A 14320-nucleotide genomic window follows, 5' to 3' on the forward strand; every position below is an offset into this window, starting at 1 on the left:
CACGCTTTGGAATCGGTCAGAAGCCGGTTACTCTTGTCATCTAGCGTTCAGCACGTCATCCATACTTTACGCAAATACGGAAGCTCTTACTTCGATCTCCGATGAACAAGTCACACCCGTCGAATCCAGTGCTCATATAAGAGCTGGTGTAAATGCTTCCCGTATCGATGCGACTGGACTGGCCAGTCTTCAAGAATATATTGCGCTATTCGTCGTAGATTCTCGCGGAAAATGTGTAAAATCGCTCATAGACCGTCGCCAGTACATCAAATCATATTCATGTCTTCTGCAATAAGTGCGGAAATTACCCAAAGATTAACCGCGCAGAACATACCCAAGCAATTGAATGCAACTGTGCATATCTTTTAGCGTTTTCAAGTAGCTTTGCGCGATATTTTTTTATGCAACGGATAATACATCAATCGGTCACTTTAGAAACTTTCGGGGAGTTCATGTCGGGACCATGTCGGGAACCAAAAAGTTCGCTGCTCACCACTCTTCCTCAAGTCTTGTGCCAATTTCGTTAATTCCCGCGGTTTATGGTGAAATAATGGAAATATTCCATTAAATCAAGATACGTTCACCCGCTTGCCAGTCCCCGCGCTTTCTATTTCGAAATTACCTTGTCGAACATCCCCAGGTAATCGTGATGGATGTGGATGTGGATTGGTTCCAAAATCTTGGGGTTTCGTCGAAGATCAACGTAGCAGACCTGACAACATAATGGAACAATGGACTTCAAATAACCTGGGAGTACCCCTGTCTAGAGTACACGAATCAACAGAACGGTGGCCTGCAGAACATCCACTTCCGGATACAAATCATCACTTGGGACATTTCACCCCTAATATCGACATCTCACGGTTCAGTTCATGGATTTGACTCAACAGCAGTGTGACGTCACTACATATGTGCTCCGCTACATCGCTTACCAACGTCGGAAAAGGCCAAGCCAAGCACTGTAGCTCGGCGTGATCAACCGAAAGGAGCTGCAGCAGTCTGAAAACGAGCTGACGAAAATAGCAATATTTCGAAAACTCAAAAACATACATACATATACATACATTTATTTGTTCAACATCAACATTAAGACAAGACATAATCAACAATAGTACGCCACAATACTCGGTTTGTGACTGCCGCTCTCCATCCTCGGTCGCGCCCAATGCTCGCCAAGTCACGCTCCACCTGGTCCGCCCATCGTGCTCTCTGCGCTCCACGCCTTCTTGTGCCAACCGGATCCGTTGCAAACACCAGCTTTGCAGGGTTGTTGTCCGGCATTCTTGCAACATGCCCTGCCCACCGTATCCTTCCGGCTTTGGCCACCTTCTGGATGCTGGGTTCGCCGTAAAGTGCAGCGAGCTCGTGGTTTATCCTTCTCCGCTACACACCGTTCTCCTGCACACCGCCGAAGATCATTCTTAGCACGCGTCGCTCGAAAACTCCGAGTGCTTGTAGGTCCTCCTCGAGCATGGTCCATGTCTCGTGCCCGTAGAGGATCACCGGTCTTATTAGCGTTTTGTACATGGTGCATTTGGTGCGTGGGTGAATCTTTCTCGACCGCAGTTTCTTCTGGAGCCCGTAGTAGGCCCGACTTCCGCTGATGATGCGCCTCCGAATTTCACGGCTCACGTTGTTGTCAGCCGTCAGTAAGGATCCAAGGTAGACGAATTCCTCCACCACCTCGAAAGTATCCCCGTCTATCGTAACATTACTACCCAGACGGATCCGGTCGTGTTCGGTTCCGCCTACCAGCATGTACTTTGTTTTTGAGGCATTCACCACCAGTCCAACCTTTGCTGCTTCGCGTTTCAGGCGGGTGTACAGTTCTGCCACCGTTCCAAATGTTCTAGCGATAATGTCCATGTCGTCCGCAAAGCACACAAATTGACCGGATTTTGTGAAAATCGTTCCCCGGCTGTTGAGCCCGGCTCGTCGCATCACACCTTCCAGCGCGATGTTGAAGAGTAGACATGAGAGTCCGTCACCTTGTCGCAGTCCCCGGCGAGATACGAATGAACAGGATAGTTCACCCGAAACCCTTACGCAGTTTTGCACACCGTCCATCGTTGCTTTAATCAGTCTAGTCAGCTTCCCAGGAAAGCCGTTTTCGTCCATGATTCTCCATAGCTCTGCGCGGTCGATACTATCGTATGCCGCTTTGAAGTCGATGAACAGGTGGTGCGTTGGGACCTGGTATTCACGGCATTTCTGGAGGATTTGCCGTACGGTAAAGATCTGGTCCGTTGTCGACCGACCGTCGATGAAGCCGGCTTGATAACTTCCCACGAACTCATTTGTTTTAGGTGACAGACGACGGAAGATGATCTGGGATAGCACTTTGTAGGCAGCATTCAAAATAGTGATCGCCCTGAAGTTCTCACATTCCAAATGATCGCCTTTCTTGTGGATGGGGCAGATTTCCCCTTCCTTTCACTCCTCCGGTAGCTATTCGGTTTCCCAGATCCTGACTATCAGCCGATGCAGACAGGTGGTCAACTTTTCTGGGCCCATCTTGATGAGTTCAGCTGCGATACCATCCTTACCAGCTGCTTTGTTGGTTTTGAGCTGGTGAATGGCATCCTTAACTTCCCTCAGCGTGGGAGTTGGTTCATTTCCGTCCTCCGCTGCACTGGCGTCGTCGTTCCTTCCGTTGCCGTGGGCTCCCGTGCCTACGTTCTCCACGCCGTTCAGGTGCTGATCGAAGTGCTGCTTAAACCTTTCGATCACCTCACGTCCGTCCGTCAAGAGGCCTCCGTCTTTATCCCTGCATATTTCGGCTCGCGGCACGAAACCGTTGCGGAATGCGTTGAGCTACTGATATAACTTCCGTGTTTCTTGGGAACGGCACAGCAGTTCCATTTCTTCACACTCCGCTTCTTCCAGGCGGCGCTTTTTCTCCCGAAAGAGGCGGGTCTGCTGTTTCCGCTTCTGTTTGTAACGTTCCACGTTCTGTCGAGTCCCTTGCTGCAGCATTTACGCCCTCGCTGCGTTCTTCTCCTTCAAAACCGTTCTGCATTCTTCGTCGAACCATTCGTTCCGTCGATTCCGTTCCACGTACCCGATGGTGCTCTCGGCTGCGTCGTTGATGGCTGCTTTCACTGTACTCCAGCAGTCCTCTAGAGGGGCCTCATCGAGCTCGCCCTCGCCTGGCAACGCGGCTTCGAGATTCTGCGCGTATGCTGAGGCGACATCCGGTTGCTTCAGTCGCTCTAGGTTGTACCGTGGCGGTCGCCGGTACCGTACATTGTTGATGACGGAAAGTTTTGGGCGCAGTTTGACCATCACCAGATAGTGGTCGGAGTCGATGTTGGCGCCACGATAGGTCCTGACGTCGATAATGTCGGAGAAGTGCCGTCCGTCAATCAGAACGTGGTCGATTTGAGATTCCGTCTGCATACATCTCTGATTTTTTTTCACGCCTGAATTGTCTGATCAAAATATAAAAAGAGTACTGCTTTGGTCCCCAGACCATGAAAACGTGCAAAAACTTAAGTGCTCCTGCCTAAATGGTCACAAACCCTATTCATAAAACGTTTTGGTGGTCTGTCATCTTTCATCCGATACGCCTACTGTCCATCCTGCAGGGATACTTTCGGCAATCTCTTTGCTGATTCTTTGGTCCGCGTAGAAGATCTTTGGTAGAGTTCCCAGCTGCAGTGCATCCGGAAAGCACAGTGTAGGATTCCTTGTCCGAGTAATCAACACGGAGTACACGTTCTGTTCGTTTTGTTCGCAAAGTGCTTTATATTCGATGGGGACCAGTTGAAAGCCAGCCATCGAGGTTCAGAATCATATAACAATGTTCTCTTCAACCAGAGTTTCTTAGACTTTCAGGAAAATAATTTGTAATTAATTCTAAATATCTAATGTTTACGTCATAAAGTAGAGGTAGGAGAATTGTTGGGCTAGAATTATGACCAAAAATTATTCGATCAAACACTACTATGCGCTCGCTAGAAACTTTCTTTAGCAATCTTGCTTTGCAGCTTTCTTCTGTTCCCATGCACGCACGGGCACAGTCCAATCATCGGCCACAGCACGTACATCCAAGCTACCCACATTACCACGTACCATTCGACTCACTTCTCGTGCTTCGCACTGCACTCAGCACCACCCGAAGTCTTAACCTCAAAAGTAGTGTAGAAGTCGAACTCTTTCTCGTTCCACTACCCTTTGTTGGAAGCCCCAAAACAAACGAAACTTCTCCCCAAAGAGCACAATAAACAACAATCAAAATACGACTCTGCCTGCGCCAACAACCTCCTAGGTATGGAGCAGCAGCAGCTTTTCCTCGGAGGAATTTAAGCTTTCTAGTTTAAGCATGGTCGCGTCGGTTCGGGCGAGTGTGTGCGAGTGATTGAGTAGCACGCCAGGAGAAAAGAGCGAAGACCCTCGTCGCATGCGCTCACCTACCTGCCCGTGCGCCTACTTGGATTGCGTTTCGGCGGTGGGATTTTCTCCTGTTGTGTTTTGGTACACTCTTTCGGTGAGTTCCCGGACTGCTTGAACGAAGACTACGGTGTGCGCGCGCGGTGTCTTGTGGGGGACCTGTTGGCAGCCAGAAAGCAGAATCACCAATCAGATTAGATCGTACCCGCGCCGAGGAAAGAAAGTCTTTTCACCGTCTCCTCCTCCCATAGAAGTCCCAAGCGACCGAGACGACTGCGACGACGACGACGGCTACGAAGTCTTGACGAAGACTACGACGGGCCTTCTTTCTCGGTTGGACCTCTTGGCAAGAAATTTCCTAGCTCGTTACTATCTCGCCAGACCCGTGTGAGTTCACGCGCATGTAACGCGTGCTCCGGTGGATTCCAACGACTCGAAGTCTCGCGTGTGTACGATAGATTCTCGGGTGTCCTTCCCTCAGTGCTAGAACTAAAAGTGCAAACTCCCAGAAGCGTTCTATGGACAAATTCTAGGAAATACCTAACAGTGCAATTTGTTTTTTTATAACCAGGTCAACGGATCGGTTCAACACCTACTCGGAACGGAAAGTACAAATGTGAACTACAGTTCGTGGAGAATCAGGATTACAGTGTGAAAGGTGTCAAGGATTATTGAAAAAGTTAATTTTACAAGAAGAATAAAGTGTGATCGTACTAAAATGTGTATTTTTACAAAAATGGGCTTGTCAAGTGTTGTGTCGCCAACAGTTGGCATAGTGGGCCTTTAAGGTGAGAAGCATCCCAACACATCCCAGAAACTGTGCCCAGTTCCAGTTAAGCCAAGCATCCCAGTTAGAATCTCCGACTACGAAAGCCCGCACAAGATAAAAGCACAAGCAGGAAAAGAGACCAGTCTCGCGTGTGCAGGAGGCCTAACAGATCTAAAACAGTTATAAACGAATTCTTGTTTTCTGTGTCACTTCTTCATCTGTGCGTTCGTGTGTTCTGCGCGCGCGATCTTCCTACCAATCATCGTCTTCATCATCGCCATCGCCACCGCCGCAGCGCAGAAGAGCAGAGCCAAACCAAGATTGTCGGTCTCCATAGTGAAGTGAACCTAGAAGAGGGAAGCGAAGCGAAAAGACGGCGGAGGAAGAAAGAAAAAAAAAACCGTAAGCTCAAGAGCGAAACGCAACTCCAAGAGCAGTGGTGGAAGAGATATAATAAAATCGAGAAAAATTAGGACACTGTCGTGTGTTCTTTCCTACCTCCTCCCTTCTGGGCCTTGCGGGATTTGTACATGAGTGTTGGACAACGAGTTGTCCGAAGGTTTTCCTAGTGACGCGCATAGCGGAAGAAGTACAAAACACTGAAACATTTTCCCTAAATAATTTTTCGCGTGTGCCGGGGAAATCCAATTCCAGCAGCAATCATATTTGGAACGCGATAATGACCCAACCGATGAAAACGAGTGGCAATACTATGGTAAATAGTATTGGGAATAGCATTGGGAACAGTATCGGAAACAGTATTGTCGGTGTCGGTGTCGGTGGTGGACACATCGGAAACAGTCTAGTGCAAGTGGCGACCAATCTAACGAACGGAAACGGCGGCGGCGGCAACGGAATGTTGGTCACCAGCAACGGCCCTAGTGGCAACAACAACGGCAACAACATGAACAGCAACACACCGAACCAGCAACCGCCGGGAACGCCGACCAGCGGAAACTGCCAGAGCATCAGATATTGCTGTAAGTACCTTTATATGTATTTTGAACAGAAAGTTGCATTATTTTTCAGGAATCTAAAGGCGCTGTCCATAAACTACGTAGACTCATTTTTGGTCATCTCAGACACCCCCCTCCCCCCTCGTAGGCTTTTGTCCATACAAAATTTTCGAAATTTGTACAGAGCGTAGACTTTGGCTAGAGCCCCCCTCAGAGTCTACGTAGTTTATGGACAGGCTCAAAAGGAATCACCAGAATCGATCCCGAAACCCCCAGAATATACATCATAATACATATTATATTATAATCCTATTTCGCCTTTCCTATTCATATGGGATAATGATGCGATCATAGGCAGTATTGCTCAGGTTGAAAATATAGAGTTTGACTAATTTTGGAATATCGAATGAATTCACTTAAAAATCGTGAAATTCACAATGAATTCTCAGTACTACAGAAATTCACTTTTGAATTAAATATCTATTCAACTTAGAATTTCTCTATGAATATCTCCAGAAGCTGTTCCGATGTCTAACAGAAATTCCACACAGATGCTCTGTATTTATCTCTATTCAACTGAATTTTGTTCTGAAATTTTACAATATTTAATTTCTAATCACATCAAATTATGTTTGATTTCCATTGGTTTCGTTTCCAGAAACCTTTTGCAATAGGTATTCAAATTAATAGAAAAATTCTCCAAAAATATTAGGAATGTAACTCAAATATTACCCGCAAATTTCCTTCCAGATTTCCGGAAATCTTTCCTTCTTTTACATTCCTATTAGAATACGTCAAGAATTGTGCTTTCTGTAGGTACTAATTTGTGATTTAAACGGTGATGAAACGGTGTGAAACGGTGATTTTTGGTTGAAAATCTGAAATATTGTCAACATTTATTGACCTTTCTCAGCCGCAATTCAATTGGTGTTTTCACCGGTTTCAAAACAACTGCATGTTCTGAATCTACTTGCTGGACCAAAGTCAAAATTTTTATAAGTTTTAAACTTGGGGATTTTTGAGAAACAATTCCAAAAAATCTCAGATACACCAGGATACTTTTACTCAAGCTTTTCCTAAAAGACCCATAGAAATTTCTTTTCAAAAAAAATGGATGTTGTGTCCTAGCAGCAGAGAGTTTGATTTGCAAATTTCTTAGGCATCGATTTTTGCTCTAAATATGTAATTGACTAGAAAAGAATTTATCGGAATTCCAGAAAGGATGCAAAGTTTCTGTAGAAGCAACAATAGAATCAAAATCATCATGCAACCCAATAGCTTGCAAAAGAATAATTTCGTTAGATTTGATCAAGTACCTAAGTGAAATTAATTTATACTGTAACAGTTACAAAAGATTTTTCGTTTATTTTTCATACAAACCTCTTTCTGTTTCGACTCGACATATATGTTTAAGAATTTGAGGTGGAATTCCGAGAGAATTTTAAGAAGTCTATCTTAAAGTAATTTAACCGTAGCTTTATGTCAAAATAAAAATAAAACAAAATCTTTATACGGAGCTACAGTTACAAAAATGATAAAAAACAACTTTACTTTAAACTTGGCTAATTTCATCGACGTTGATCAGCCCAAATTAAATAATTTATTGGTCATTAACTGGATTGGGCGATTGTTACTTTAAGTGTGACTTACAACTTCAGGAATATGGTAAATCAATATTTCTGTTTAATTTTTCACAGGATCTGTGTCATAAAATTACTGGGGAATTCAAGCGAGATCCCCTGCGCAATGTTTGTCAAAAGTTTCATTATCAGTTCCTTGAGAAAGTTTTCAAACAAAAAATCTTTCGGAAATTTGTATTATTTTTTTTCAGATATTTGAAGACAAACCCTCCTAAATTTCTTTCAAAGGATTTCTTTAGACCTTCCTTAAAAAAAACACTCAGCATGTCACGATTATATTCTCGTACGTCTAAGAACTACTTCATTAAATTAACATGATATTTTATCAAAAACACTTTATGCATTTCTAAATATTAAACCACAGCTTTTCAAAATATTTCTACTTGCAGAGCTGGAAACACGTCACTATTTTGAGATTTGGTCACTGTTTTCGGGCAGTCACTATAACGACCCTATTTTCAAGGCGTTCAAATTAATGTCACTTTTTTCCGGTAAAGAGTCGCTGTTGAATTCAACTGTTCAGAACATTTCTGTCAACACGAATGCTAAAGTTGACAACAGATAAATTTAGGGAGAAATGGAGAAATTTAGGCTCCTTGAGGGACCACTTAGTTTTGATATATGGGCCTCAAATTTTGACACGATTCTCTTTTCAAATCTGTGAATAAGAATGCATTTCATCAATTAGATTAGCCCTGAATGCCTTTGTATCGTGTAAAGAATGTGGAAATCTATTACTGTAACATGCCTGAAGGCTCGTTTTTTTTGGGGTGGAAATCTTGAAGGAAAGTGTTTGAGAGGTAATGTAGAAATGAGCTTCGTATTATTTTTTTTTTTTTTTGATAAAGAAAAAAGATATTGGAATATTTCTTAGAAAAACTTTTTGCTGAATCTGTTTTTTTTTATTTTGAAAATAGTTTGATTTGAATGACTGATACTTGAACTCAGCTAGTCGCGTTCGGTAGTTTTACAGAAATCTCAACTGCTGAGCGTTCAGTAACTAGTATTCAACGAAAATCTGTAAAAAAAAATAACAGTTTTCGGTAAAATGTTATCGTTTATCTGTCAAACTCTAACGAAGTTCGGTAAAATTTGCTAACTTTGGACGTAATTCATGGGAAATAGCTTGATTTCTTAAACAAATTGTATAAATTTTATTTATTTTGAAACTGATTTTATTTTAACATTTCGAGATTACATTAAAATTTTTGATGAATTATTTTTTTATAAAAAAAAAAATCATAAAAATCAAAAGTAATTTGCTCAAAATGTTACGAAAAGCTAGAAAATAGAAATAAAGAACCGTCTTAGGTACATGCACAGAAGTTCCTTCACATTTAAAGCTCCTTTTTCAAAGAATAATTTGAAAATATTTCAGAAATTCCTCTAGAAACGTTTATTTCTTTTTTCACATTTTCTCAGACTATTGACTTTAGTTACGCTAGAAATTATGCCTGAACTTCAGAGGAAGACGTCTCAGGAATAACTAAGAAAAACTTTTATGATAACGTTAATTTTGTTTCAGTAATACTGTAATTAAATCCTAGAGGAGCCGATTTAAGCGATTTCGCTGAATCTTAAGCAACATTTTCTTATTGACCAATGAAGATTTATTTGAAGGAATTATGGATTATGCACTATCTATCTGCAAAATATCAGGGTTCTGTTGAAAACGTATCAAGAAGAAACGCAAATAAACAATATTACTGTATATTTTGGAATACCACCAGAAATATCCAAACATGTGTTTTTTTTTGTAAAGATTCGGAAATCTGTTTTTTTTGTGCTATATTGTTCTAAAGAAGTCTAAAAGAAATTGCTACAGAAAATTTACAAATCCCAGAAACTCCTCCAGGAATACCCATAACAAGTGCACCAACAGAATTTCCGGAAAAAGAATGTTTGGATTGTTTCGAGGTAAGTCATTAAGACACAGCCTTCACTTTAAAAAAAGAATGCGTAATTGACTGAAAAATATTTGTTTAATTTTTTACACCAAATACACCGACTTTTTCCTTCAACATGGATTTTTATAGTAGAAAAAGAAAATGTTTCATTGAAGTGAACCGTTCAGTACCTCGAGACTTCAAATACGAACAATTAAAAAAAAGTGGCAAATGGGTCAACTAATTTTCAAGATATCGTGATCGTCGTAACGGAACTTTTTAAAAACACCGTTTCGAGATAATTGCTTTTAAAGTTTCGCGCTCTGCCGTATCCCTAAGGAGGGTGCGCACTGCAATGAGCTATAAATTTTATTCTAGTATTCCAATCTCCAAGTATTCTTTCTGATTATGCAATAAATAAAAAGATCGATTTGTTTTATCCTTGCAAGATTTGTACCCCTTAACGAAATTTGAAGGCTTTTTTTTTCAAAAGAGGGCAAAAAAGGAGCATATTCTAAGTTTTAACAGACCATTTTCGCGAAAGTTTATAAATTGTTCTCTTAGAATCTCAATAAAGATATGTTGTGTGGAGTTCTATTTCATAAAAAGTTTCTTAAAAATTAGACTACATACTCTCGATCAAATTTGTTGAACAGAATTAGGTTCTTCTTTTTCTTTGTGGCTCGACGTTCTCACTGGAACTTGGCCTGCCTCGCTTCAACTTAGTGTTCTTTTGAGCACTTCCACAGTAATTAATTGAAGGGCTTTCTTTGCCTGCCATTGCATGAATTTGTATATTGTGAGGCAAGGACAATGACACACTATGCTTAGGGAGAAGATAAAAGTTTCCGACTGGAACGGGAACCGAACCCGCCGTCACCGGATTGGCGATCCATGGCCTAAACCACTAGGCCAACTGGAGACAACAGAATTAGGATTCTTCCCCTAGTTTTCTGCCAAGTTTGTTGCTTTGAATTTCGTGCTAATAACTATTCACTTGTATTTATTTGCCTGGCTTGAGCGAAATCTTGGTTTCGCCTTTTTCTCAAGTAAGAATGTTAAACAGAATCTATACGAAAAAGTTGCACCTCAATCTTCATAAGGCTGATGCAAATTCCAATTTATTTTTTTCTATCCCTATGTTTGGCTGGAATTATACATTTTAAATCTTGCAAAAAAATTTCAACAAATCCGATGCGTTTATTTTTTAGATTAAATGCTCTATCACTTCCCTCGAACAGCCGCCAAAGCGTGGTGGAATGAAATGTTCAATAAATATTTGTAACAGTCTAAATTCTTTCAAAAATTTTATCCAAAAATTTCTAGAAAATCTACTAAAACTTTTTTTTTGTTTTTATTAATTTGTATTTTAACTTAAATGCTAATTCTACACTCTACTGAAACTTGTTTACAAGAAAATACTTCTAGAACGCTACAATGACTATGAAATTTCACATTTTCAGGGATTGCTTAAGAAATTTTTATAAAGCTTATTCTGAAAATTCTGACAAACATTGCTGTACGACAGTGCTTCCCAAACTGTGTGCCTTGAATCGTTCTCAGGTTCGTCGCAGGCTCTTGAGCCAAAACAAAAAGAACAAACTCTCTTGTTTCAAAATGTGGCACATCTTTTATCAGTCTTTGATTATTCCATAAATATTTGATTTCGCCAAATTTTAAAATTCACGGAGTTTTGTGAAATTTTGTTATGGGTTTGAAATTGTTTTTGAACTTCTTATGCCTCAGCTTGGTTTCCGATATTACTACGAGAACATACATAAATTGCGTCACACAAAGATTGTCCATTTTCAATACCCCCAATACAAAAAGTGTGACATATGGAAGATGTCACACTTTTTGTATAAGCCATGTGAAGTTATACTTGTTAACAAAATGCACAATTACGTGCTGATTTTGAGAAATATGGAGATATGTCATTTACAGAAATTAAACTATCTTGCGTTTCAGACCTCCAATTTTCAAACTTTTTGCATGAATAGAAAGCTGAATAAATGATATATTTGGATCATCTGAATATCATTTTTGCGAAAGATTGATAAACATTCAGATATTGGTGAGTATATGGGACAATTTCCTTGAATTTTATCAGAATTTTCAAAATAATGATTTTTTTTTTCAGTAATGAACCTTTTATGGAAAATCGAAAAAAAAAATCCGCTTTGCTGTGTCTTTTTCCTTCACGTTTCCAAACTCAGGGCATGATTCTTCACTTATGTGGGCTTCGTGGCCGAGGGGTTACCGGCATCAGTCGTTTAGGAATCTCGTAAGCCTCGGAGTGTGGGTTCGATTCTCACTCCAGTCGGGGAAAACTTTTAGTCAAACGGAAACTTCTCCCCTGGGCCATTGAGTGTTATATATGCTGTCCGTTGTCTAATGTTAGTAATTTTCAGTCTGTGCGGCCTCTTGTCTAAAGCGGTGTGATTGTCTTCAATTGTCTTTAAAAATGAACATCAGCTTACCGAGTTCAAGAATGCTGTAGTTAAGTGTTAACAGAAGATTATTCTCTGAAAAATCGCATTTTTGAATTGTTCGCCATTACATGGAAGCGACGAAATGACCCATCACCTGCCGTCGTAACACATTCTAGATAATGTGCGTAAGTATTGCTAAAATTTGCCACACTAATATGCTCGATATTTTTAAAAGTTTTGTGTTACAATCCTCTCAGCAATCTAAATATTTGTCAAGCTCTGTGAAATTCAACGGAAGTTCGAAAAAGAATTGCTGTTTTGATGTTTTTGGCCGAATTATCAGAAATCATTAGTTGTTGCAGATGTACACCTGAAGTTTTCCGACATATCTACATTTAGGGACAATGGAAATTCGCGGCAAAATTTCTCAAATTTCGCGGGCTACCATAGTGAATTTCGCGGCAATTTCACGGACTCGTATTTTTCACCGTTTTGTTGAGAAAAACTTGAATTTTGAAGGCCAAATGAAGAATTTATTTGAATTTTGTAAAGTGTAATCAATAATTCATCAAAAAAGTAACGAATCTGATGAAAATCAGATGAGAGCATAGATATAAAATGCATTAAATTTTTAGCATGCAGATAAGGAATCGTAAATGACTCTACACTGTCAAAAGCTAACAGCCAATTTCTACCAAAAAGTTTGAAAATATTCAAAATTTGTGGGGTGTTTTCTCAAATTTGCCAGATTTCGCGGCATTTCGCAAGATATTTCAAATTTCGCGGTCAAGACCCAATTTCGCGGATTTCGCGGCTTCCGCGAAATCGCGAATTTCCATTGTCCCTAATTATAACTTTTGAAGTCTTTTTTTATATTTATGAAATCCTTCAGCACATTTTGGAAACTTTTACTTGGATTAAAAAACACACGGTACTGAAGATTTATTACAATTTTGCATATTAATTTTTCAATTGGCAGTTGTGCTAAAATGATGAAACTCTTTGTAATAATATGCTTGTGCACCACAACATTTTCGAAAATTTCAAAAGGCACCGCGATACAAACAAGTTTGGGAACCTCTGCTGCAGGAGTATATATTCTTCTGTTAGAAATTTTCTCCACAAATTTCACCAGTTTGGGATATTTTTTCATCTGTTTAGTCTTTGTTTATGTGATGTAATAATTTCAATAATTCTGTCATTACTTGTACTTGTATATGTACAAAAAAAAACTTTCGTTTACGTTGCCTGTAAGATTTACCACAACAAGTTAAACAAAGAGTGGACAAAACATGAAAAATTGTTTTTTGTCGCATATTTTTTAATTCCAATTTGTCTAGGTAGTCAAAGCTAGAAATCGCAGGATAGTAGTTCTTCCAAATGAGGAACAATAATCGTTGTTTTGTTGGGAAGTCTAAGAGCTCTGGAGAGTCAAAGTTGAGCAATTTGTATGGAGATTTCACTTTTTTGCGCTCCGTCCCGAATGGGATATGGACCCCTATTAGGGGCCGTCCATATACCACGTGGACAGAAAATTCATGGTTTTTGACCCCCTCCCCCCTCCCCGTGGACAAGCGTGGACTTTTCGTTGACCCCTACCCCCGTCCCCCATTGTCCACGTGGACATCAGAAAAAAAGTTTTTTTTTCACATTTCTAAAAAAATAGAAAAAGTGATTTTGAAAAGTTTTTTTTTATATTGTTTTTTTTTTTCTTTGTAATCAATGTCTTAAATATAATTGAAAACTTTATAAAATACAAATATTCTACAGCTTTGCATATAACACAAGCAAGTAGCACAAAATAGGCACCTCCAAGTTTTCAACATTGTTTTAAATTCAGCTTAATGTTTGTGAGAGTGTGGGTTCGATTCCCGCTACAGTTGGTGAAAAATTTTCGTCAAATGGAAAATTCTTCACTGGGTGTGTTTTGTGTGAAGACCATCGCCTAATGTTAGTGATTGTTCAATGTTCAGTCTGTACCTAGATCTGTACAGCCTCTGGTTGAAGACGGCGTTTTTTGGAATGTTTGTTCAATCTATGATTGTCTGATTGTTTTGTTGAGATAAGGTAATTTTAAATCTTAGATTTTTGCTGAGATGAGTTAATATTTCTTAGATTCTTACTAAAAAACAAAATTTACAGCAACTATATTGTATTGCTGAAGTTTACACTTTAATATTCATTTGGAACATCTTAATTTTTAAATGAAACAACAAAAAAGTTTTTGAGATAAGCCTGCAAATCC

General features: G+C 40.0%; 1 protein-coding gene across 4 annotated transcripts in view; it reads left to right on the plus strand.

The window, feature by feature from the left end:
• LOC109430557 (probable serine/threonine-protein kinase DDB_G0267686) overlaps positions 1-14320 on the plus strand; it is a 235217-nt gene that overhangs the window by 86699 nt on the left and 134198 nt on the right. For all 4 annotated transcript variants that reach the window (XM_062846369.1, XM_029857919.2, XM_029857920.2 and 1 more), the window contains exon 2: positions 4964-6141. In XM_062846369.1, coding sequence (XP_062702353.1) covers positions 5841-6141 — 301 coding nt within the window. In that variant the 5' untranslated portion in view covers positions 4964-5840. The remainder of the gene's footprint in view (positions 1-4963; positions 6142-14320) is intronic.

Source organism: Aedes albopictus, chromosome 1, assembly GCF_035046485.1.
Source record: "Aedes albopictus strain Foshan chromosome 1, AalbF5, whole genome shotgun sequence".
Lineage (NCBI taxonomy): Eukaryota > Metazoa > Arthropoda > Insecta > Diptera > Culicidae > Aedes > Aedes albopictus.